General features: G+C 39.5%; 1 protein-coding gene across 3 annotated transcripts in view; it reads left to right on the plus strand.

Annotated features, from left to right (window-relative positions):
- CDH20 (cadherin 20) overlaps nt 1-26,266 on the plus strand; it is a 220,828-nt gene that overhangs the window by 168,254 nt on the left and 26,308 nt on the right. For all 3 annotated transcript variants that reach the window (XM_033238876.1, XM_033238884.1, XM_033238893.1), the window contains 4 exons: nt 473-592; nt 3,116-3,283; nt 7,524-7,711; nt 24,502-24,755. In XM_033238876.1, the coding sequence (XP_033094767.1) occupies nt 473-592; nt 3,116-3,283; nt 7,524-7,711; nt 24,502-24,755 (730 nt within the window). The remainder of the gene's footprint in view (nt 1-472; nt 593-3,115; nt 3,284-7,523; nt 7,712-24,501; nt 24,756-26,266) is intronic.

Consider the following 26,266-nt stretch of genomic DNA (forward strand, 5'->3'; position numbering starts at 1 on the left):
ATCACAAGGTCAGGAGACCCTGGCCAAAATGGTGAAACCCCATCTCTACTAAATACCCTGTCTCTACTAAAATACCAAAAAATTAGCCTGGTGTGGTGGTGCGCACCTGTAGTCCCAGCTCAGGAGGCTGAGGTGGGGGAATCACTTGAACCCACGAGGTAGAGATTTTAGTGAGCTGAGATTGTGCGCCACTGCACTCCAGCTTGGTGACAGAGTAAGACTCCATCTAAAAAAAAAAAAAAGAAATGAAGAGCCCAAAGGCTGTGTTCTTACCAGTCATTCAGAATTTAAAGCACAAATAACTGTCATCCCTACTAAACAGGTACAAGGTAAGAGTTATGGAAGCTTGACCAAGAAAGGGGACTCTCCCAATGAAGCAAACACATTTGCAAATGCTTTAAGATGGACCGTTCAGGATTGTATCCAGCCTTTAGTTATTACACTTGAACACGTTTCTACTTCTCTTCCCCAGGTACCTCTGTCATCCAAGTGACAGCCACGGATGCAGATGACCCGACCTACGGCAACAGTGCCCGGGTGGTGTACAGCATTCTTCAGGGCCAGCCATATTTTTCTGTGGACTCTAAAACAGGTATCTGATGCAAGGGTCGAGTCAGTGGTGTTTATTCCCTGATAATTTATAACTACTGCTATGACAGACCCAACTCTCCTTTTCAAGGACTCTCCAGGGAGCGTATTAACCAGAGAAGATTGCTATAAGCTTTAGGATTAAGAGAGCAAACTAGCACTGCCCTGATTATTGAACTTCCCAATAATCTTGTAAACTAGCAAAAGATATAGCTCACAGAATTCAGTAAAGCGCAGAGGTAAACAGAAGAATATAAGAGCTATGCATAGACAATGGGCAGTGTCTAAATGGAGAGGCAAAAAGCCCCTTTGCATACACACACAAAGTAGCTCCCCACTAGCCTTCAAAAAATCCTATGGTTATATTTATTCCCAGGGACTAAGGTCTTTTATAACCCCATGAAGACCCAAGAGGATTGACACATTCATCTGGGTCATTAGAGAAATAGAAGCATTGATTGTGAAACTGGAAAGAGCCTTGGGGGAATCATCCAGTCAGACACCATTTGCTTATTAACAGATAAAGCAATTGGGAAACAGAGCTACTAAAGCTCATCTAGTGTAGAGAGGTCTCTTGACATGTGGTCTGATGTTCTTTCTATTAAACCAACCACTGTGCACTCAGCAGTGAAGTCCAAAATGAATGGTTGCTGGGGTAGACAGCTTTTGATGAGGGAGGAAAGACCATGTGGGATGTGGTCCCCAAAACGCAGGTCCTGATTGGGAAGCTCTCACAGGGAGGACATCAGAGAGAACTGAATGGGTGAGGAGCAATGTGGCAGAAAATGACAAACAGAAGTTTGGTGTTTTGTTTGCTTATTTATTTCTGTCTTACCCAAGAGCTTTGGCTACAGAATTTATGTTTGGATGTATGAAAGACTTCATTTAATATGTTTGAGCTTGGCAAAGTTACTGTGATGTCATTATTTTATACTTGTGCCAAGCTTCCCCTCTTATTAAATACTTTCATAAAAGATGCCATATTTGAACTTTCCAATAATCTTGTAAACTAGCAAAAGATATAGGAAGTATTATTACTTCCATTTTATATGAGGGTAAACATGGGACCTAGGACTAATTAACAAGGAACTTGAGTAAAGAAACAGCCACAGAATAAAGTGAATGGTGAACACTCAAAGTCACCTCTTTACTTGAAAAAGAAAAAATACATTTCTATTATTAGCAACCTGATCAAATCTTTTCCCAGAAGTCCTGAGGGAAACCAGACATTCAGAAAACTGTATCATAAAAGTAGTAAGGGAGTGTAAATTAGGAGGAGGAAGGAAAAAAGACTGCAGTTAGGAACTTCTATAAAACAGTAACTTTAACAAATCTACTGAGGGCAAGGGGGAGAATGAAGAGATGAAGGGTGCCAACAGGGAGGAAAAATACAGGGAGGAAGAGGGTAATGTGTCCTTTGTATCCTAAGAAGAGTCTTACATTATTTTGACAGCTCCCGGGGGCATCTGTAGTGTTAAGGACAAAAATACATGAACAGATAGTTATTGCTGTGCCCATGGGGGACCTCTTAAAAAGGAAAATGCTGCATATACCACTTGAGAATGTTATTGCTATAATGCAATATATACATTATAGGAGTAAACTGGGGTGGATTATTATTCCCAATCCCTTCCATTTTCATGCAAAAGGTCTACCTAGCCAAGAGTCATGTTGTAAAGCTGTAGTAAATAAGTCTTTAATCTTTGCCTAGAGTGTATAGAAGTCAACTTTTTTAAGCTGAAGGGTTAAAGGGGAGATAAAACATTACTGTACAGGTGTGGCAGGATCACAACACATTTCAACGGATTGTAGTGTAGGCCCCTCTTCTTAAGTGAAACCGTATCTGCTGCTTGCTGTCTGGGGAAGTTCATCTCTTATGCATGGTAAAAATAAACAGCTCACAGAGCATCTTTCATGTCCTAGCTCACAGAATTCAGTAAAGCACAGAGGTAAACAGAAGAATATCACAAAACAGAATGAATACGTAACAACAGGAAAATCCAATTAGAATTCCAACCCTGCTTACAGGTAGTAGGGAGGCAAGAAAATGCAGGAATGAGTTACCTAAAGAAGAGCCATTCACACAACAAGGGCTCTAGGGACCGAAGAAACTGAGGGAGAATTATCTAAATTCACAGATTTGTAGACATATGAGGCTTTGTTTTCTGGACCCAAAGACCCTGGTTTTCCTTGCTGAGACAGCGCTGTCAGAAATCGCCTTGGACTGCAATTTCCCAGATCTGTAAGAGAAACACTGCTGCCACCTCCTGTTCACTTTCAGTAATGCTGCCAGAAGAAACCAGCCCTCTGAGCTCTTCCTTCTGGAGTAAAATAGTTTTCATTCACCACTGATTTCAGTACAGCCCATTTTTGAAGTTGAGATTTCTTACCTCAAATTTAAAAGCACAGGTGACTTGCACCTCGCTTCTAGGCATTAACAGTGCACCAGGGAGACACCTAGAAACCAATCTTTAAAAACTGGTCCTGTGGTTTTATTTTTAAAAACAAAGTCATTTCTATCCTGCAGGTGTAATTAGGACAGCGCTCATGAACATGGACAGAGAAGCCAAAGAATACTACGAAGTGATTATCCAAGCCAAGGATATGGGAGGGCAGCTTGGAGGATTAGCTGGGACCACAACAGTCAACATCACCCTCTCAGATGTCAATGACAACCCACCCCGCTTTCCTCAGAGTGAGTACCTAATCCAAGAGAGCACAGCCCCCGGGCCCAGAAATTACAGAGGTGTGGGAGAAAGGCCAGTTTGAGTTTCCTCATTAAGTTCAATTATCTATAGATTACTTTCTTACATTCATCATGCAATTCTCGCATAACTATTTCCCTTCAGGGTTCCAGCTTCCCATAGTACTAAACCAGGATTTCTCAAACATTTTGTTTCCATTTTCTCCTCCCTATGGAATCTTTTTACTTTGTTTCCTGATTTCCATTCCCACCCACCCTACATAAAATGCAATACTAAGGAATAAGGTTTGTTGGGTAGAACTGACCTTTAGTGGGCCACAAACTAGTAATAGCTGAAATTTCTTTCATCACATCCCTGCAAACCTATTTTTGCCCCCAGGGGGCAATATTGATCCATCGAGAATGCATTCACTGATAGCTAAAGCTGCAGATGGACACATCCACCCATGTGACAATCTTCACCAATCGTTCCAGTAGGTACCAAGCACTTGTTTGGTGAGAGCACAGGGCATGAAGGGCACAAGAGGCTTAGAATTCAGTCCCTGCCCTTGTGAAGCTTCAAATCCACTTGGAGGACACATTCTACACACAGGAAAATTAACCCATAGTAGCACTTGGCGCCACTTGAATAGTGCAAAATGATGCCTTCATATAAACTGAGATGAATGAAGCCTCCACAGAAGGATGAGATTTCAACAGGGGGCTAAAGAATATAGCAGGTTTATATAGGCAGAAAAGAAAACAATCCAGAAGGGGAAGTCATTCATTTATTCATTCATTCAAAAAACATTTATTCCAGGCCCTATTCTATGAATGAATCACAAAGCTGTGTACAGACAAAACAAGGTCTCTACCATCTTGGAGCTCATTTGAGTAAAAACCTGCATGTGGGAAAAAACATCCTGACTGGAAATAAGTTTTCAATGTCATTTTATGTTCAAAGACTCCTAAAATTAAAACCGGCTCTTGCAAATGTGCTATATCTTTACTGGAGGCCATAGAAAAGTTTTTGAGCAAGAGGGAGACAATCAAGAAAGGCTAATTTGGTAGCCATGTAGAGGAGGGGTTGGCAAGGCAGAGACTAGGAACAGGGGAGTCGGTTAGGGGACATTTAGAGAGGTCCAGACTTGAACTGCTAAGGACTTAAGGAAGTAGCAGGAGGAGTGGAATGGGACAAATAAGAAAACATGGACTTCTGCCTCTTGATTTCCTGACTAAGGGAACCGTGGCAAAGGGTGGAGTCAAAGATGACAACAATGTTTTCACTCTGGATGACAGGCAGAAGGATTGTACTACTAATAAAAATAGAGGATGCATAATGGAACGAGTGGCAGTGTAGGAGGGAGACAAATTCAGATTTAAATACGAAGTGACAGCAGGACAATCAGGTTGAATGTCCTTAAGGAAAGTGGAAATATAGAGCTATGACTGTGGAACAGAGCCCAGGAACGGAGATGTGAGTTTGAGAAGCAGATGCCTGAAGGAAGCAGCAGGAGAAATGAGAGCAGGAAGTGCAATTCCAGGTGAAACACTTAGCTAGGTAAATAGGGCTTTAAAAAAAACTAAAAGGAGAAAGAGTCTAGCCAGACTAGCCAGACCGTCAGATGAACAGTTGCATTCTGAATCAGTCAGACCAAGTGAACCTTCCCTTGTATCTATGTAAACACAGGAGAACTCAAATATTTACACGCAAATGGAATATACAAGGTCCCATAAGCATTCATGATGGAAAAAGCAGGATATTAGATAAGCATTTCACAAAGGGTGCAAGTGAGTAAGTTCCTAAGTTTCTTGGTCTGACAGTGCAGAATACGAGAGCATCACAGAACAGTTTGTGAAATGCCACATGGATGGACTTTGTGTTGCTTTAGTGATCCTGTGGGTTCCATCTTCATTACTTCATGAAGGGCTCACATTACTCACACTACAGACTATAAATTCTTGAACACCCTTGAACTATTTGGCTTTTTACATTTGACACTAGACAGGTGTCTCTGATGGAGGCAGAAGGGACGGTACAACCAGCTTATTACATAGCTCAAGTTATTACATAGCTCAAGTTATTACATAGCTCAAAGGTAGATGGCTTCTGACATATTGCCAGGAGTCACGTTACCCCAAACATGGCAGCTTCACAGTAGCAGAACACAATACAAGGATTACTGGGGTTTTAGCCTTGCCTCCCAAACCAAGATCTTTTTTTTGTTTTTCTGAGACAGGGTCTTGCTCTGTCACCCAAGCTGGACTGCAGTGGTGCAATCCTAGCTCACTGTAGCCTCAACCCCCAGGCTCAAGCAATCCTCCCACCTCAGCTCCTGAATAGCCAGAACCACAGGTGCACACCACCATGCCAAGCAATTTTTGTATTTTTTGTAGAGACAGGATTTTGTCATGTTGCCCAGGTTGGTCTTGAACTCTTGGGCTCAAATCATCTGCCTTCCTCAGGTTCCCAAGGTGCTGATATTACAGGCATGAGCCACCACACCCAGCCCCAAAACAACATCCTAACACCATTCTAAAGCACACATTTTAAGTTGTCACTTTTTCAAAATATAGTTTTAATGGAGACTCTAGGATAGAGTGGAAGTATGGATTATGTTTCATGGAAGACAAAACAAAAATGTAAAAAAATTTAAATCTCTGTGTCTCTATGCATTCTACACACATTATCACTGCTTCCTCCTTTTTGACCTTTTAAAACTTTGCATTCTCTCTTCATTAAATAGTTCCCCATCTATTTGCTAAAACTAAGTTTAGATAACCTTGATATTCCATAAACCTATCTTGGCTATCCTCTTACGCCTAATTAATCTAATGAGTCCTCATTGTAGGAATTCCATTTTGCTTCTTTTTCACAAATATGACTATAACTGATTATGGAATGTTGACAAAATGACACACCTACTATTTTACATTGAACAAGCTCAGTCACCTTTAATAGACTCAAATATAATGAAACATCAAGATCTCAAGCTATTTATTTATAATATAATGTATCATGTATAGAAATTGTATGCAGATGTTTAAACATATAACATAGCTTGATTGGGATGAGGAACACTGTAGGCAGATGCTTGTTTTTCCCAAAAGTTCTGCAACAGCAAAGTGTAATCCATCAACAACTTTGGAAGTAAATGGAAAGAGATCATGAAATCCAATTGCCTGCCAGTTTAGTACAAACTTTAAAGATTTCCTGGCTCATGTTTGTAAAGAACAGGCATCACTTCTTCTTCTGTGCAAGGCAGGGTGCTGTGAGCTGGCTGGGTGCTGTCAACCTCCCTGAATCTTTGTGAAACTCAAGCCCTCACACCCGAGGCTATAGCTTACAAAGCATATTAGAATAAAAGGGAACACGTACATATGAAAAATGTGATTGTGTGATTTTTCTTTGTTATTTAGTCAGTCACATTATGATTGACAAAATAACAAAGAACATCAAAAAGCTGAGCCCCAGAAAAGGTAAGTTGGTAAAAATACGAATTCATGGAGATGAAAGTGAACTAAATGTAATTGTGAGCTCAGGATGTCATGTCCAAAAGGATATGACCAACTCTCAGAGTCTTACATATGTGAGAACCTTTTTAGTATTTTATTCTGGAACAAGAAAACAAGAAGCATGAAGGATCTGTCCATGGAGAGGCAGCCCAGAGCAGTCTCGGGTACAAGGACACACTGAGGGGCAGCACATGGAGCTGATGGAGCTTGCTCTCCATGGCTGCTCCCCCTTTATAGATCACTGATCTCCATGACCTCTGAGCAAATGGTCGTAGAGACAGGCACTCAGCACACGGGCCAGGCCATGAAAGAAAAGGTGGACATTTGAAGTGTAAACAGAATAAATACACACTTTGTGACCACAACGTTTATCACTCTCAGAAGGAACTGCAATTTAAGGAAATACTTCAGTTCACTAGGAAGTACTAAAAGATTTGAATGCAAGGTACTTCCTACCACTCAAGCTACAGTCACTAGGACTAAGTCGTTCTGCTTTCACCCTGTTCTACTTAAGCTTTTTTACTCCTCTTTATTGAACATCCAATACAGGCTATGGCCTGTATGACCGTTTGCTCAGCCTTTATGGACCTTAGTTTTATCTGTAAAAACTCAAGTTTTACTTTTTGAACCCAGAAGAAAGGTATTTTGCACAGCACCCCGATAAGGTATGATAATGATGAGGCATTTTTTATACTGACGGATTATCAAGAGTGCGTGTCCTGGCTTTTCTTTGTAGAACATTACCAGATGAGTGTGTTGGAATCAGCTCCAATTAGCTCCACTGTCGGGAGAGTGTTTGCCAAGGACTTGGATGAAGGCATAAATGCAGAGATGAAATACACTATTGTGGATGGAGATGGTGCAGATGCCTTTGACATTAGCACAGATCCCAATTTCCAAGTTGGTATCATAACTGTGAAGAAGGTAATCCAACTCCTTTTTCTAAACCATTTTCATGGGTGCTTTGAATGTTTATGAAATGCTAGTAAGGACTGTTGTATTACTGATATGCATTGCTTCAAATCCTCTGATAAAAGCGCTTTCCTATTATTTAAAAAAAAAAAAAACAGAAAACCTCTTAATTCTTATGTTTACATGCAAACACTGGCTGTGCCATCATTTTACTGAAAACGTACCAGGTCATGATAAAAATATATTATAAATATATTTCTAAATACATTCCCTCTACCCAGTCACTTAAAAAACTGTTGTAGCTTAATTTTCTAATGATGTTAATGACTTGATCAATATTTGCACTTGAATAACACATGCATTGTAGCATCCCATACATACCAATAAAGCAAGCCATAATATTATTTATTAATCAATAACAGGCAGGCATTTTTTAATTGCTTCTCAAAGATCTGTAAATTCTAATTAAACTTGAAAAAGCTTTATCAAACATACCTGCTGAATGGCTGTTATCACTTGAAATTCCTTTGTTTTATGATAAGGTACCAAGATAAGCTATCGATTCTTTCTGTGACATAAAGCACATATGGATATACTCAGCTAGAAGATAAAACTTTTTAAAAATTGAATCTTTAACTCCCTAGCAAATATATATCTAATGAAATACATTAGTTTTAAAACTCATTGATTTAATCTTCCTTCTCTATGTTGAATGTATTTTAAAACCCAATATATTTTAAATGATATACTCAACAAATATTTATTGAGTGCCGCCTATGTGCCAGATATTGTTATAGGCATTTAATATAGAGTAAATAAAACAACCAAAAATCTCTGCCCTCATGGAGTTTACATTCTAGCAAGGGAAGAAGACAATCAAAACATCAAGTCACTAAAGTAGTTTATTAGAAAGTAATAATTGATATGGGGGGGAGCAGAATAGAACAAAATAAGTGAGGCCAGGAAAGCTAAGATGGTTTCCAATTTAAACTGGAAGGTTGGCTAAATGCCCATCAATCAAAGAGTGGATTAAAAAAACTGTGGTAAATATATATGATGGAATACTACACAGCCATAAAAAGGAATGAACTAACAGCATTTTCAGTCACCTGGATGAGATTAGAGACTATTTTTTTTTCCTCCTTCTTTGAGATGGAGTCTTGCTTTGTCACCCAGGCTGGAGTAAAGTGGCACAATCTCGGCTCACTGCAACCTCCGCCTCCCAGGTTCAAGTAATTCTCCCAAGTAGCTGAGACTATGGGCGCACACTGCCATGCATGGCTAACTTTTTGTATTTTAGTAGAGACAGGGTTTCACCATGTTGCCCAGGCTGGTCGAGAACTCCTGAGCTCAGGTAATCTGCCTGCCTCAGCCTCCCAAAGTGCTGGGATTACAGGCATGAGCCACTGCACCCGGCCGATTGGAGACTATTATTCTAAGTGATGTAACTCAGGAATGGAAAAGCAAACATCATATGTTCTTACTGATATGTAGGGGCTAAGCTTTGAGGACACAAAGGCATAAGAATGATACGATGGACTTTGCGGACTTGGGGGGAAGAGTGGCAGGGGGTGAGGGATAAAAGACTACAAATATGGTGCAGTGTATACTGCTCAGGTGATGGGTGCACCAAAATCTCACAAATCAGCACTAAAGAACTTACTCATGTAACCAAATGCCACCTGTACCCCAATACCCTATGGAAAAACAAAATTAAATAAACTGGGTGGTTGGGACTGGTATCACAGAGAAGTGGCATTTATGCAAAGACTTACAGTGAGCAGAGTCACACCACTGAGTTAAGCAGGTTAACAGTGTGGGAGGTTCGCTATCAGTGACTCTTTGTGAAAAGAGCACATGGCAGTCCTAAAAAGAAGAGAATGGGCATGAACTATTGAGGAAAGTGTTCCAAGCAAAAGGTCCACCAGTGCAAAGGCTTTGAAGTGGGACCATGCCTGCTGTATTTCAAGAACAGCAACGGTGGGGTCATAAGGCTGAGTTGAGTGGGGGACTCTTAGGAGATGAGGTCTGAAAAGTAACAAAGGAGCCAGATCATTTAGGACCATATAGGCTAACTATAAGGACTTTGGTTTTTACTCTGAGTAAAATGGGGAATGACTGAAGGATTTTTAACAGATGTATGACATGGCTGGGTTTTCATTATAAAATACTCAGTAGGCTGTGTTGAGGTGGGGGGAGTTTAAGGAGAGAAGGATGAAAAGAGGGAGACCAACTGAGAAGCTACTGCAATAATCCAGGTAAGAGATGATGACGGTTTCACCTAAGTAATGGGAATGGAGGTGATAAGAAGTGGTCAGAATCTGTACATAATTTGAAAGTAGAGCCAACAGGATTTCCTAAAAACGTGGATGAGGATAGGGAAGAAAGAGAAGAGTCAACCGAGCAATAAGAAGAATGGAGTTGCCATTAACTGAGACAGGGAACTCTGCAGGTAGAGCAGGTGGCAGGGGTGACAAGTATTGGAATTCAGTTCTGGACATACATGTGACATTTGCAGAGTCTATTAGACATCAAGTAAAGACATGTCATGGCTTTGGTTGTAAGAGTGAGGAGTTTGTAGAAGGGTCCTGGGCTGGAAATACAAATTTGGGAGTCATAAGCACACAGATGGTACTTAAAGCAAATAAAACAAATGAGATTACAAGGGACTGAGCATAGACAGAAAGAGGACAGTGAAACGAGCCCTTACACACCCCAACATGAAGAGGTCGGAAGGAGTGTAAGGACAGGCAAGGAGACTGAGGGGCGACCAGGGAGGCAGGAGGAAAATGGAGGAAGTACAGTGTTCTGAAGGCATGAAGAATGTGTTTCAAGGGATAGAGTGATCACCTGTGACAAACGCTGCTACAGGTCAAATAAGAACATCAGGAATTCACCACAGACTTTAGGAACATGGAGGCCACTGACAACCTTGACAAAAACCACAGTTATAACATTAAAATGTAACTCAAGTTAACGTGTTTATAATAACTTTTTTCTATGCTATCTGATAGAACTGAATTAACACTGCTTGAGAAGGGAATAAGGGACGAGTTCATATGTTTGTTCTATATTCATTTAAGATGCAATCAATCACAGCAAAGGAACAGAATCACAGCAAAGGATCCAGAATTCCACCAACCAGAAATCTTTCTATCCTGTACACAATCATCTTGAAACAATGCAAAAGGCTGAGATTAACTTCTAAATTATCAAGTAAATCTAGATGTAATTAAAATACTATAATTTCTTATTCTCATTCTTTGAGAATTAATATCACATGCTAGAATTATAATAGGTGATTAAAATAACAATACTATTTTGGTATATGTCATAGGTTCCCCTACTATGTGGTATGCCTCAAGTAAACAATAATACATTGCTAACCATAACTAGTAACTGTAAATAAGGGAAATACTCAAATTTTTGAATTACTGGGTTTTTCTTCTTTTTTTTTTTTTGTTTGTTTGTTTGTTTGAGACAGGGTCTCACTCTTGTCACCCAAGCTGGGGTGCAGTGGCACAATCATGGCTCACTGCAGGCTTGACTTCTTGGGCTCAAGCAATCCTTCCACCTCACCATCCTAACTAGCTGGGACTATAGGTATGTGCCACCACAGCCACCTAATTTTTGCGTTGTTGTTTGTTTGAGACAGGGTCTCTCTCTGTTGCTCAAGCTGGAGTGCAATGGCATGCTCATGGCTCACTGCAGCCTGTAGTCCCAGCTACTCAAGAGCATGAGGTGGAAGGACTGCTTGAGGCCAAGAGGTCGAGGCTGCAGTGAGCCATGATCGTGCCGCAGCCACCTATTTTTGTTGTTATTGTTGTTTTATTTTGTTGTTGTAGAGACAAGGTCTCCCTATGTTTTCCAGGCTGGTCTCAAACTCCTGAGCTCAAGCGATACTCCTGCCTCAGCCTCCCAAAGGCCTAGGATTACAGGCGTGAGCCACCGCAACCAGCTTGTTTCTTTAGTACAAAAACTCTATTCAAACAATTAAGCAACCAGAAAAAGAACTTCGGGGGTTCTAAATATTTAAATGTTATCTTATGTCTTAAAATAATGTCTGAGATAATTCTAAATAATAAAATAATATTTATGTCAGATTATCACAATATAGTTTAGACTTTATTACGAGCCATTTGTTTTAAAAAGTCTATTAACTATAACAACTCTGTCTCTGAAAGAAATCTCAAAATGGGTTTTCTTCAGCTCCCTTACCTGCAGAAAACATGAAGCCTCTTAAGATGGAGTACTGTTTTTCACTGTCATTACTAAAACGATATCTATGTTTAATCAAAATACATATCAATTTTGCCAAGGTCACTTTGATTTCTCTTCTGAACTTACGAGCTGCCAGAAAATGGAATTAAGAAAAGGGTCAATAAGTTGGGTAGATGGACAAATCACATATAATAAATACTTTAGAGGCCACTGACTGCTCAGTCTATGGCTTTGGAATAACATTCACTCAGATGTCTGCTCCATGCCCATCTTCCCACTTTGTCATTAATAATGTCATATAAAATTGAAACAAAAGTTCTGCTTTTGATTTATTTCCCTTAGGCCTATTATTTGTCTAAGAAGCACATACTTTTTCGAAAAGAGAAATTGAGTTGAATTGATAGAATTGGGTCTTTAGGAAACCACACTGATTACTACCCAGTCCCTTGGGTCTTTTTAGCTTTTAAGTAATCAATCAATCAATTTTCAGTCTCTTAACTTAAATGCTTGAAGTATAATTTGAAATATATAATTTTCAGGATGTTCTTTATTCTGAGTGAGCATGATGTGCCATTTTCTAGTCTTCTGCATATCTTCTGTCTTACAACAACAAGAAGCAATTGTTTAGAGTCCATTCTCTTCTTAGGCAGGTCACAAAGAACAAAAATTCTGTATTTCATCAAATCTGAGATGTCATGAATTATAAATCTCATCATTGTTTTATGGGTCATTGAAGAAAAGTTCTTGCCAATTTAAATAATACAATGCTTTCTTATTTCTTAGTGTCTGTAAAGCACTCTTGTAGGCACAGTTAGACAAATTTGTTTCACCAGTGTTAGATTCACTCCATGCTGCTGTTTCCATGCTGTTCTCCCTACACAATAACTCTTGTTTCAATGCCAAATCATAATATAATATTTTAAAAGATATTTTAGAAGGCAATAAAGCTCAACACGTGCAGTACCAACAATGTGCAAAACTCCGCTGAAGTACAACATGAACAGCTTGGACTAGGTCTACCTTGCACGGGCAGTAACGACTGCTGCTTCTCAAGATCCCTTTGCCTCCCATTGACACTAGAACAACTGTAAGGTATTATCAATTGGAAAAGCAATGCTATTTCTAAAATATCAAAACGTCTAAAACTGTGCATCTTAAATTACTGAAATACATTAATAAAATCTGTAAATACTATCACTCAACCAGTAAATACTAATACTCACATTGAGAAACTTTTTGTACTGTTCAATGTAACAATTTTTTTTTAGGTTTTTGCTACCCTTTGAGTTTCTGGTTTTGCTAGGCACCGGGGAATAAAAATCTGACTAAGTCATGGCTTCTGCCCTTGAGTATGGGGAGTGGGATCAACACAGAAAGAAATATCTGTAATATGAAAGAAAAGCTATAAAAGAAGTATAATAATGTACTGTGAGAACAAAGAAAGGAATACTTAATTCTTCGTAATTAGTAATTAAAGTTGCATTACTATTTTGTGCCATAATTTTCATGACTCAATTTTTAACGATATAATGGCTTTTTGTTTTTGTATCCCCTAACTTGAAGACATTTCTTGAATTTGGAAATTGGGTTCTCAGATATTATTGGTTTTATATTTTCTATTATGAATACAGAAACAAATAATTATTTGGTATTTAAAATAAAAAGAACACAAACTATTCAAGAGGGAAAAGCCAAAACTCACATTATCAAGTGTGGGCAATTTTAATTTTAAGAGTTGAGCATAGTGGTTGCAGCTTCTTGGGAGGGAGGTGAGAGCATCTCTTAAGCCTAGGAGTTTAAGACCAGTCTGGGCAACATAAGCCAGAGTTTGTCTCAGTAAATAAATAAATAATGAACTTTAGAGTATTGAGGGCAATGTTTCATTTCCAACAATGTGGAAGTGAGAGAGACAATAATCTTAAATAGTTTAGAAGTCTTAAGTAACTTACTTTAAAATAACTTCAATAATAATTAAAAACTCACTCTAGTGCTTTCAACAGATGCTGGAACAATCGGATACCATTTGCAAAAAAATAAAGAAATAAGCCTCAGTTATACACCCACAAAAAAACCTCAAAATGAATCATGCACCTAAATGTAAAAACCTAAAACTAAAAAATTTGTAAAAGGAAACATAGGAGAAAATCTTTGTAATCCTGATTGGACAAAGATTTCTTCCATGTTACACCAGAATCCCAACCCACCAAAGAAAAAGTAGACTTCACTGAAGTTAAGAATTTCTGCTCTTCAAAGGACAATGTTGTGGCCAGATGGCTGAATAGGAAAAACTCCGGTCTGCAGGTCCCAGCGAGATCAATGCAGAAGGCAGGTGACATCTGCATCTCCAACTGAGGTACCTGGCTCATCTCAATGTGACTGGTTACACAGTGGGTGCACCCCACAGAGGGTGAACTGAAGCAGGGTGGGGCGTCCCCTCACCTGGGAAGCGCAGAGGGTGAGGGAACTCCCTCTACTAGCCAAGGGAAGCCATGGGCGACTGTGCTGTGAGGAAAAGTGCACTCCAGCCCAGATAGTACGCTCTTCCCATGGTCTTTGCAACCGGCAGACCAGGAGACTTCCTCGGGTGCCTATGCCTCCAGGGCCCCGGATTTCAAGCACAAAACTGGGCGGCAATTTGGGCAGACCCTGAGCTAGCTGCAGGAGTCTTTTTTTTTTTTTCTTTTTTGGAAAGAAACCCCAGTGGCGCCTGGAATGCCAGTGAGACAGAACTATTCACTTCTGTTTCCAGTGGATCCCACCTCCATGGAGCCCAGCAAGCTGAAATCCACTGGCTTGAAATTTTCGCTGCCAGCTCAGCAGTCTGTGGTCAACCTGGGATGCTGGAGCTTGGTGGAGGGAGGGGGGGTCCGCCATTACTGAGGATTGCGTAGGCAGTTTTCTCCTCACAGTGTAAACAAAGCCACCAGGAAGTTCAAACTGGGCAGAGCCCACCACAGCTCTGCAAAGCCACTGTAGCCAGACTGTCAGATTTCTCCTCTCTGGGCAGGGTATCTCTGAAAGAAGGGCAGCAGCCCTAGTCAGAGACTTACAGATAAAACTCCCATCTCCCTGGGAAAGAACACCTGGGGGAAGGGGCAGCTATGGGTGCAGCTTCAGCAGACTTAAACATTCCTGCCCGCTGGCTCTGAAGAGAGCAGCAGATCTCCCAGCACAGCACTCAAGCTCTAAGGGACAGACTGCCTCCTCTAGTGGGTCCTTGACCCCCATGGCTCCTGACTGGGAGACACCTCTGAGCAGAGGTCAACAGACACCTCATACAGGAGAGCTCCAACTGGCATCCAGCAGGTGCCCCTCTGGGAAGAAGCTTCCAGAGGAAGGATCAGACAGCAATCTTTGCTGTTCTGCAGCCTCTGCTGGTGATACCCAGGCAAACAGGGTCTGGAGTGGACCTCCAGCAAACTCCAATAGACCTGCAGCAGAGGGAACTGACTGTCAGAAGGAAAACTAACAAACAGAAAAGAACAGCATCAATATCAACAAAAAGGATGTCCACACAGAAACCCCATCCAAAGGTCACCAACATCAAAGACCAAAGGTAGATAAATCCATGAAGATAAGGAAAAACCAGCACAAAAAGGCAGAAAATCCCAAAAACCAGAACACCTCTTCTCCAAAGGATTACAACTCCTCGCCAGCAAGGGAACAAAACTGGACACAGAATGAGTTTGCAAATTGACAGAAGTGGACTTCAAAAGGTGGGTAATAACAAACTCTTCCAAGCTAAAGGAGCATATTCTAACCCAATGTAAGAAAGTTAAAACCTTGAAAAAAAAAAAAGAGGAATTGCTAACTAGAATAACTAGTTGAGAGAAGAACATAAATGACCTGATGAAGCTGAAAAATACAGCGTGAGAACTTCGTGAAGCATACACAAGTATCAACAGCCAAATTGATCAAGCAGAAGAAAGGATATCAGAGACTGAAGATCAACTTAATGAAAAAAGCATAAAGACAAGATTAGAGAAAAAAGAATTAAAAGGAATGAACAAAGCCTCCCAGAAATATGGGACTATGTGAAAAAACCAAACCTACATTTGATTGGTGTACCTGAAAGTGACAGGCAGAATGGAACCAAGTTGAAAACACTCTTCAGGGTATTATCCAGGACCAACCTAGCAAGACAGGTCAACATTCAAATTCAGGAAATACAGAGAACACCACAAAGATCCTCCTCAAGAAGAGCAACCCCAAGACACATAATCATCAGATTCACCAAGGTTGAAATGAATGAAAAAATGTTAAGGGCAGCCAGAAAGAAATATCAGGTTACCCACAAAGACAAGCCCATCAGACTAACAGCGGATCTCTTTGCAGAAACCCTACAAGCCAGAAGACAGTGGGAGCCAACATTCAACATTCTTAAAAAAAAGAATTTTCAACCCAGAATTTCATATCCAGCCAAACTAAGCTTCATAAGCCAAACTAAGCTTCATAAGCAAAGGAGAAATAAAATCCTTTATAGACAAGCAAATGCTAAGAGATTTTGTCACCACCAGGCCTGCCTTACAAGAACTCTTGAAGGAAGCACAAAATACAGAAGGGAAAAAGCCATAACAGCCACTGCAAAAACATACCAAATTGTAAAAACCATTGACACTATGAGGAAACTGCATCAACTAACAGGCAAAATAATCAGCTGGCATCATAATGACAGGATCAAACTCACACATAACAATATAAACCTTAAATGTAAATGGGCTAAATGCCCCAATTAAAAGACACAGACCAGCAAATTGGACAAAGAATCAAGACCCATCAGTGTGCTGTATTCAGGAGACCCATCTCACATGCAAAGATACACATAGGCTCAAAATAAATGGATGGAGAAATATTCACCAAGTAAATGGAAAGCGAAAAATAAACAGGAGTTGCATTCTTGTCTCTGATAAAACAGACTTTAAACCAACAAAGATCAAAAAAGACAAAGACGGGCATTACATAACGGTAAAAGTATCAATGCAACAAGAAGAGCTAACTATCCTAAAATGTATACGCACCCAATACAGGAGCACCCAGATTCATAAAGCAAGTTCTTAGAGACCTACAAAGAGTCTTAGACTCCCACACAATAATAGCAGGAGACTTTAACACCCAGTCAACATTAGACAGATCAAAGAGATAGAAAATTAACAGGGATATTCAGGACTTGAACACAGCTCTGGACCAAGCAGACCTAACAAACATCTGGAGATCAACAGAATATACATTCTTCTCAGCACCACATCAACAATCTAAAATTGACCACATAACTGACCACATCAACAATCTAAAATTGACCACATAACTGGAAGTAAAACACTCCTCAGTAAATGCAAAAGAATGGAAATCATAACAAACAGTCTCTCAGACCACAGTGCAATCAAATTAGAACTCAGGATTAAGAAACTCACTCAACACACACACAACTACATGGAAACTGAACAATCTGCTCCTGAATGACTACTGGGTAAATAACAAAATTAAGGCAGAAATATAGTTCTTTGAAACCAGAACAACATACCAGAATCTCTGGGATACAGCTAAAACAGTGTTTAGAGGGAAATTTATAGCACTAAATGCCCACAGGAGAAAGTGAGAAAGATCTAAAATCAACACCCTAACATGACAATTAAAGAAACTAGAGAAGCAAGAGCAAACAAATTCAAAAGCTAGCAGAAGACAAGAAGTAACTAAGATCAGAGCAGAACTGAAGGAGATAGAAAACCCTTCAAAAAATCAGTGAAGCCAGGAGCTGGTTTTTTGAAAAGATTAACAAAATAGACAGACTGCTAGCAAGACTAATAAAGAAGAAAAGAGAGAAGAATCAAATAGATGCAATAGAAAAATGATAAAGGGGCTATCACCGCTGATCCCACAGAAATACAAACAACCATCAGAGAATACTATAAACACCACTATGCAAATTAAATAGAAAATCTAGAAGAAACTGATAAAGTCCTGGTCATACACACCGTCCCAAGACTAAACCAGGAAGAAGTCGAATCCCTGAATAGACCAATAACAAGCTCTGAAATTGAGGCAGTAATTAATAGTCTACCAACCAAAAAAACCCCAGGACCAGACAGATTCACAGCCGAATTCTACCAGAGGTACAATGAGGAGGTGGTAGCATTCCTTCTGAAACTATTCCAAACAGTAGAAAAAGAGGAACTCCACCCTAACTCATTTTATGAGGCCAGCATCATCCTGATACCAAAGCCTGGCAAAGACACAACAAAAAGAAAATTTCCAGCCAATATCCCTGATGAACATCGATGTGAAAATTCTCAATTACTGGCAAACTGAATCCAGCAGCATATCAAAAAGTTTATCCACCACGATCAAGTTGGCTTCATCCCTGGGATGCAAGGCTGGTTCAACATACACAAATCAACAAATGTAATCCATCACATAAACAGAACCAATGACAAAAACCACATGACTATCTCAATAGATGCAGAAAAGGCCTTCAACAAAATTCAACTAAATGCTAAAAACTCTCAATAAGCTAGGTATTGATGGGACATATCTCAAAATAGTAAGAGTCATTTACGACAAACCCACAGCCAGTATCATACCGAATGGTCAAAAACTGGAAGCATTCCCTTTGAAAACCGGCCCAAGACAAGGATGCCCTCTCTCACCACTCCTATTCAACATAATATTGGAAGTTCTGGCCAGGGCAATCAGGCAAGAGGAAGAAATAAAGGGTATTCGAACAGTAAAAGAAGAAGTCAAACTGTCCTTGTTTGCAGATGACATGACTGTATATTTAGAAAACCCCATCATCTCAGCCCAAAATCTCCTTAAGCTGACACACAACTTCAGCAAAGTCTCAGGATACAAAATCAATGTGCAAAAATCACAAGAATTCCTATACACCAATAACAGATAAAACAGACAGCCAAATCATGAGTGAACTCTCATTCACAATCGCTACAAAGAGAATAAAATAGCTAGGAATCCAACTTACAAGGGATGTGAAGGACCTCTTCAAGGAGAACTGCAAACCACTGCTCAAGGAAATGAGAGGACACAAACAAATGAAAAAACATTCCATGCTCATGGATAGGAAGAATCAATATCGTGAAAATGGCCATACTGCCCAAAGTAACTTACAGATTCAATGCTATCCCTATCAAGCTACCACTGACTTTCTTCATAAAATTAGAAAAAACTACTTTAAATTTCATATGGAATCAAAAAAGAGCCTACATAGCCAAAACAAGCATAAGCAAAAAAGAACAAAGCTATAGGCATCACAGTACCTGACTTCAAACAACACTACAAGGCTACAGTAACCAAAACAACATGGTGCTGGTACCAAAATATAGACCAATGGAACAGAATAGAAGCCTCAGAAATAATGCCACACATCTACAACCATCTGATCTTTGACAAATCTGACAAAAACAATCAATGGAGAAAGGATTTCCTATTTAATAAATGGTGTTGGGAAAATTGGCTAGCCATAGGCAGAAAACTGATACTGGACCCCTTCCTTATACCTTATACAACATTGACTCAAGATGGATTAAAAACTTAACATAAGACCTAAAACCATGACAACTCTAGAAGAAAACCTAGGCAATACCATTCAGGACATAGGCATGGGCAAAGACTTCATGACTAAAACACCAAATGCAATGGCAACAAAAGCCAAAATTGACAAATGGGATTGAATTAAACTAAAGAGCTTCTGCACAGCAAAAGAAACTATCATCAGAGTCAACAGGCAACCTACAGAATGGGAGAAAATTTTTGCAATCTATCCATCTGACAAAGGTCTAATATCAAGAATCTACAAGGAACTTAAACAAATTTACAAGAAAAGAAAACAACCCTATCAAAAACTGGGTGAAGGATATGAACAGACACTTCTCAAAAGAAGACATTTATGCAGCCAACAAACATACAAAAAAAAGCTCATCATCACTGGTTATTAGAGAAATGCAAATCAAAACCATATTAAGGTACCATCTCATGCCAGTTAGAATGGCGATCATTAAAGAAGTCAGGAAACAATAGATGCTGGAAAAGATGTGGAGAAATAGGAATGCTTTTTTACACTGTTGGTGGGGGTGTAAATTAGTTCAACCATTGTGGAAGTCAGTGTGGTGATTCCTCAAGGATCTAGAACCAGAATTACCATATGACCCAGCAATCCCATTACTGAGTATATACCCAAAGGATTATAAATCATTCTACTATAAAGACACATGCACATGTATGTTTATTGCAGCACTGTTCACAATAGCAAAGACTTGGAACCAACCCAAATGCCCAACAATGATAGACTGGATAAAGAAAATATGGCACATATACAATATGGAATACTGTGCAGCCATAAAAAAGGATGTGTTCATGTCCTTTTCAGGGACATGGATGAAAACATCATTCTCAGCATGCTAACATATGAACAGAAAACTAAACACTGCATGTTCTCACTTATAAGTGGGAGGTGAACAATGAGAACACATGGACCCAGGGAGGGGAACATCACACACTAGGGCCTGTCGCGGGGTTGGGGGCTAGGAGAGGGATAGCATTAGGAGAAATACCTAATGTAGATGACAGGTTGATAGGTGCAGCAAACCACCATGGCATGTGTATACCTATGTAACAAACCTGCACGTTCTGCACATGTATCACAGAACTTAACATATAATAATAATTTTTAAAAAGGACACTGTTAAGAGAATGAAAAGACGAATCACAGATTAGGAGAAAATATTTGCAAATCATATGTCTGATAATGGACTTGAATAAAGAATATACAAAGACCTCTTCAAGAAGACATAGAAAGATGCATCACGAGGCAGTAAGGAAGTGCAAATCAGAACCACAATGAGATACCACTTTACACACACTAGGATACATAAAAATTTTAAAACTGGCAAAACCAAGTGCTGACAAAGATGTGGAGAAACTAGAGCCTTCATACACTCCTGGTGGGAATTCAAACTGGTACTGCCTTTCTGAAAATTCATCTGGAAGTTTCTTATAAAGTTAAAAATATATTTACAATCCTACAACTCCACTCCTGGGTATTTACCCCAGTGGAATGAAATTTTATGCTCACACAAAAACCCTGTATGCAAATATTTATAGCAGGTTTATTCATAACTGTCAGAAATTGGAAAAAAACACAAATGTTATCTCTAGTGAAGAATGGATAAATCAACTGTTGTATATACATACAATAGAATACTACTTGTAAATAAAAAAGAACAAACTCACCAGGCATAGTGGCTCACGCCGGTAATCCCAGCACTTTGGGAGGCCAAGGCCGAGGTGGGCCTATCACCCAAGGTCAAGAGTTCAAGACCAGCCTGGCCAACATAGTGAAACCCTGCCTCTACTAAAAATACATAAATTAGCCAGGCGTGGTGGCACACACGTGTAGTCCCAGCTACTTGGGAGACTGAGGCAAGAGAATCGCTTGAACCCAGGAGGCAGAGGTTGTAGTAAGCCCAGATCACACTACTGCACTGCAGCCTGGGTGACAGAGTGAGACTGTCTCAAAAAAAAAAAAAAAAAAAAAAAACTCCTCACTCATGCAACATGGATGAATCTCAAATGCTAAGTGAAAGAAACCTAACTCAAAAGATTACATACTGAATGTAATTTATATGACATTATATGACATTCTTGCAATAAAAACAGGACATAAATCAGTGTTTGCCAGGGGCTGGGTGGCAGGGGAGAGGTTGACTACAAAGGGGCACAGAGTGAGGGTCACGGGGGTGATGAAACAGCTCTACAGCTTGATTATTGCTGTAGACACATGACTCAATACACTACTCAAAACCTGCAAATTTTATACTAAAAATTTTAATGTATGTAATGTATGTAAATATAAAAATGTATGTAAACATCTTATTTTTTAAAACATACAAATTTCACACAAAACTAGAAAAACGATTTAAAATTAAAAGGGAAAACAAGTTTTGCCTAGCTCAAACCTAACATGAACAACATTGTCCACAACTGTGTTACAAATACATAAAGAATTTTAAGAGCGTATAAATGTAATTTACCAGGAAAGGAAAATGTTTTGATTTAGGGAGTAAGCATTAAGTGAGCTGGTAAAATAGTCCTTTAAACATATCATTAATCTGACTGGCAGATTTCCCTGTTTGTGAAAACTTTGCCTTTTCAATGACAACTAGGGAGGCAGGCTGGCTGGTGGAGATGGGCTTCTTGGTTTGAATGGGGCTTCTTGGTTTGGATGGAAATGGCTGGCGACCCATGAAACAAGAAGCACTATGTCTGGCACTAAGTAAATACTAAATAAGCAGTAACCCAGCAACAGTAACAAAACAAAAAAACCTTATTAAAATTTGCAAATAACAATTATTATGAATGTATTATTACATGTACCCTGAAAATATGTAAATCTATTAAGTATCCATTTTTAATGTAATTTTTTTGAGACAGGTGTCTCTCCATCACTCAGGCTAGAGTGCAGTGGTGCCATCATAGCTCACTCTAAACTGAGCTCAAACCATCCTCCTGCCTCTGCCTCCCAAATAGCTGGGATTACAGGCACATGCCACCATGCCCAGCTAATTTTTTGTATTTTTGGTAGAGATGTGGGTCTCATTATGTTGTCTTGGCTGGTCTCCAAATCCTAACCTCAAGAGATCCTCCCATCTCAGCTTCCTACAATGTTGCGCTTACAGGCATGAACCACTGCTCCTGGCCAAAAAGTTGATTTTTTTTTTTTTTTAAGAAAGAAAAGAACAAATCTAGTTAAAGCAACACCTAGAGATATTTTTTTCTGAAAAGCAAAGCAGTTGTTTAAATGGGTACATGTCTCTAACATAAAATGTGCTGCCATTCAACATATTTTATGAAAAAAAGTGATGTTTAGCTAGAAAAATGTAAGTTATTACTTAAAAGTTGACACACAACTTTTAAGTTCTAGTAACTGCTTTGCTATCTACTGTTATTTTGTGGGACTTAACATTCCGAGATTTTTTAAAAATATTGATGTTCTGAAATACCTGTTGCTTGAAACACACATGTTCATCAGCTTTAAACAAAAATAGATTCTTCTTCAGAAATGGCATTTTAAGTTCACGCTCTGCCCTGGAGCACTGTATTTATTTTGAGAATTATAAAAAAAAATTCTGAAGACAGGAATAAATCAAAAAAGAGAACAACCAAAAAATTATATTTTATGCGATGGAATTTTATAGACAAAATTAAAGTCCTTGTGGATGAGCTGTAAACACGTCAGCGCACAACAGGCTTCTGAGCTTCCTGAGTCTTGGGTTCTTCAACTCTAAAAGGTCAAATAAGGGTTTTAAAAGGGATTGTCGGTCAGGTGTGGTGGCTCATGTCTGTAAACCCAGCACTTTGGAAGGTTGAGGTGAGGGTGGATCAGCTGAGGTCAGGAGTTCGAGACTGGCCTGACCAACATGGTGAAACCCCATCTCTACTAAAAATACAAGATTAGGAAGGTATGGCGGCACATGCCTGTAATCCAAGCTACCTGGGAGGCTGAGGCAGGAGAATCACTTGAACTTCGGAGGTGGAGGCTGCAGTGAGCTGAGATCGCGCCATTGCACTCTAGCCTGGGTGACAGAGCGAGACTCCATCTCAAAAAGTAATAGTAACAATAAAAGGGATTGCGTATGATGAACTAACTATACAAACATTGATCTGACACAGCACCTCAGAACCTTGTGTGGCACAGTTTCTTGTAAAGAATCAACATTGCGTTTGTGCTCAAGAATAATTTTTTTAAGGGAAAAAACAAAAGCCTAGGACTCAGTTGCATGAATATTCTAGAAGAAAGAAAGAAAGAAAGAAAGAAAGAGAGAGAGAGAGAGAGAGAGGGAGGGAGGGAGGGAGGGAGGGAGAGGGAGAGGGAGAGGAAGAGAGGGAGGGAGGGAGAGAAGGAAGGAAGGAAGGGAGGGAGGGAAAGAAAGAAAGAAAAGAAAGAAAAGAAAGAAAGAAAGAGAGAAAGAGAGAAAGAGAAAGAAAGAAAGGGAGAGAGAAAGAAAAAGAAAGAGAGAAAGAATAGATATATGGAATATATACGGAAGTTTGTGTTTGGAAAACAAACTTGCTCTTAATTGTTGTCAAGTCTTTTCAAATGAGCAAGCACCTCTAAAGATAAGGTGACCAACTGTCCTGGTTTGTCTGGAACAGAATAGAGTCCTAGGAAATGAAACTCTTCATTTTAGAATTGAGACAGTCCTAGGCAAATTGGGCCCACGACTGAGGGCATCCCTAGGATCTCTCTAAAGACCAGGCTGATTGAAGAGTAGACAAGTTAAAGCCAAATTTGCCCAGAATAAACGGGCAAACTATTATCAAACTGGCTTCCTTAACTGTATCTGCAGTGACTGACATCTTACCTTCTTTACCCAAAGTGTTGAAACTGACACTAAGACCAAGAACTACAGAACAAGACAAAGATTTCCCTTCTTTCCCCTTTACCTTTTTCCCACTTAATGAATTGGAGAATTTTCCCACCGAGCATCAATACTGGGCATGCTTTTGAACCTCGACATATTTTGAATCTTGAACCTCAGTGGCAAATCAACTTTCCTGTCATTACTTTTCAGCCCTTGAGTTTTGAAAGGAAGAAAAGCTACACCTTAAAGGTGGAGGGAGCCAATCCTCACCTAGAGATGCGTTTTCTGAACTTGGGCCCATTTCAGGACACAACAACAGTGCACATCAGTGTGGAAGACGTGGACGAGCCCCCCGTGTTTGAACCTGGCTTTTACTTTGTGGAGGTGCCTGAGGATGTGGCGATTGGAACAACCATACAGATCATTTCTGCCAAGGACCCAGATGTGACCAACAACTCAATCAGGTTTTCCAACAGATTTCACCTTTTCCTTATATGCTGGACTCTTCCCTTCCCCTGTATGTAATTTTCTAGCACTTTTCCCTTTGTGTCTTTCTTCTCTAACCCATTTCTGGAGACTCTTTGAGTTTTTTTTTTTTTTTTTTTTCCTTTAAATAACATGGCCTTGTCAGGTTATTTAGAAGTGAAGTGTAATTATGTCTACAACTCACTTTCAGTTGGTTCAGACACACACACACCCTTTAGTTCTCAATCATGGTCCTGTTGACATTTGGGGGTAGATAATTCTGTGTTGTTGTGGAAGGGTTCTCCTGTGCACCGAACCATGTTTAGCAGCATCTCTGGCCTTTACCCGTGAAATGCAGTAGCACTCTCTGAGTTGTAACCACCTAAAATGTCCCCAGATACTGCCAAATGTCCAGGGAAGTGATGCAAAATCACCCCAGGTTAAGAACTAGTGATTCAGATAAAGTATAATCAGACACACAGATGTCAAAATGTTAAAATCCGTTGACTCTCAGTGGTAAACATAAAGGAAATCATTATGCATTCTTCCATCTTTTATGAATCTTTGACATGTTTTACTTTTTAAAACTGGGGAAAACAATATATACTATATATATTCCACATACTATAGAAAGAGCAGACATAGAAACCACTTCTGTTGTCAGTGACTTCAACGCCTTGTAGACTGGCCAGATGGATGGGTCTTTGTATGGCAATGCCACGTGTCTCTCTCTCCAAAGCATGTTTTGGAATTAAAGATTCCAACCAAGATGCTTCCTCTCAAGAAGATGAGAAATACTCTTACAGTCATGGCCATCTCTCATCAACTGGAACTAAAGTACAAATAGCTGATGGACAGGTTGACACCACAACCTTCCAGAGCAGCTGCCAAACTTATCAAGCTTGACACAAAAGATCAGAATTCCAAGGCTGTTGGAAGCCATCTGTCACATTAATTGTTGAAAGCCACACAGTAAAATGAATCTGGGGCTATAGTGCAGGTCACACATTTTAAACATACCGCAGTTTATCAAATGCCTTTTCTGTCAGCCGGCTACTTCTCTCACCTAGTGCTGTTTTGTATTTAATGAAAATGTGCTTCTGCAGTTTAACAAGAATGGCTTTCTCCAGAGAATAACTGTACTAGGGCAAATTCACTTCCTCTAACCAACCAGTAAACATTTTACATGTTCAGGCATTAAAATGGCAAAAACGATTTTGTTGGAATTCTGGTATTTGATTTTTTCAAAGGCAACTAATGTATTACATAACAACTTTAAAGATGTTATATTTCTACCTGAAGCTTTTTAAATATAAACTAGGATGGGGAGAGATTAGTGCAACCATATTATCCCCAAAGCAATCACAATGAAAACAAAACAGATTCTATTGTAAATGTGTATTTGCAGAAGCCAAGAATATATACCTTCTGATCCTATTTATTAATTATATATGTATTAATCCACCATAGGCTAATTAATCTATTCCTGTAACAGAAAACTGTATGAGAG

This window comes from Trachypithecus francoisi, unplaced genomic scaffold, assembly GCF_009764315.1.
Source record: "Trachypithecus francoisi isolate TF-2019V2 unplaced genomic scaffold, Tfra_2.0 Contig01474, whole genome shotgun sequence".
Classification (NCBI taxonomy): Eukaryota; Metazoa; Chordata; class Mammalia; order Primates; family Cercopithecidae; genus Trachypithecus; species Trachypithecus francoisi.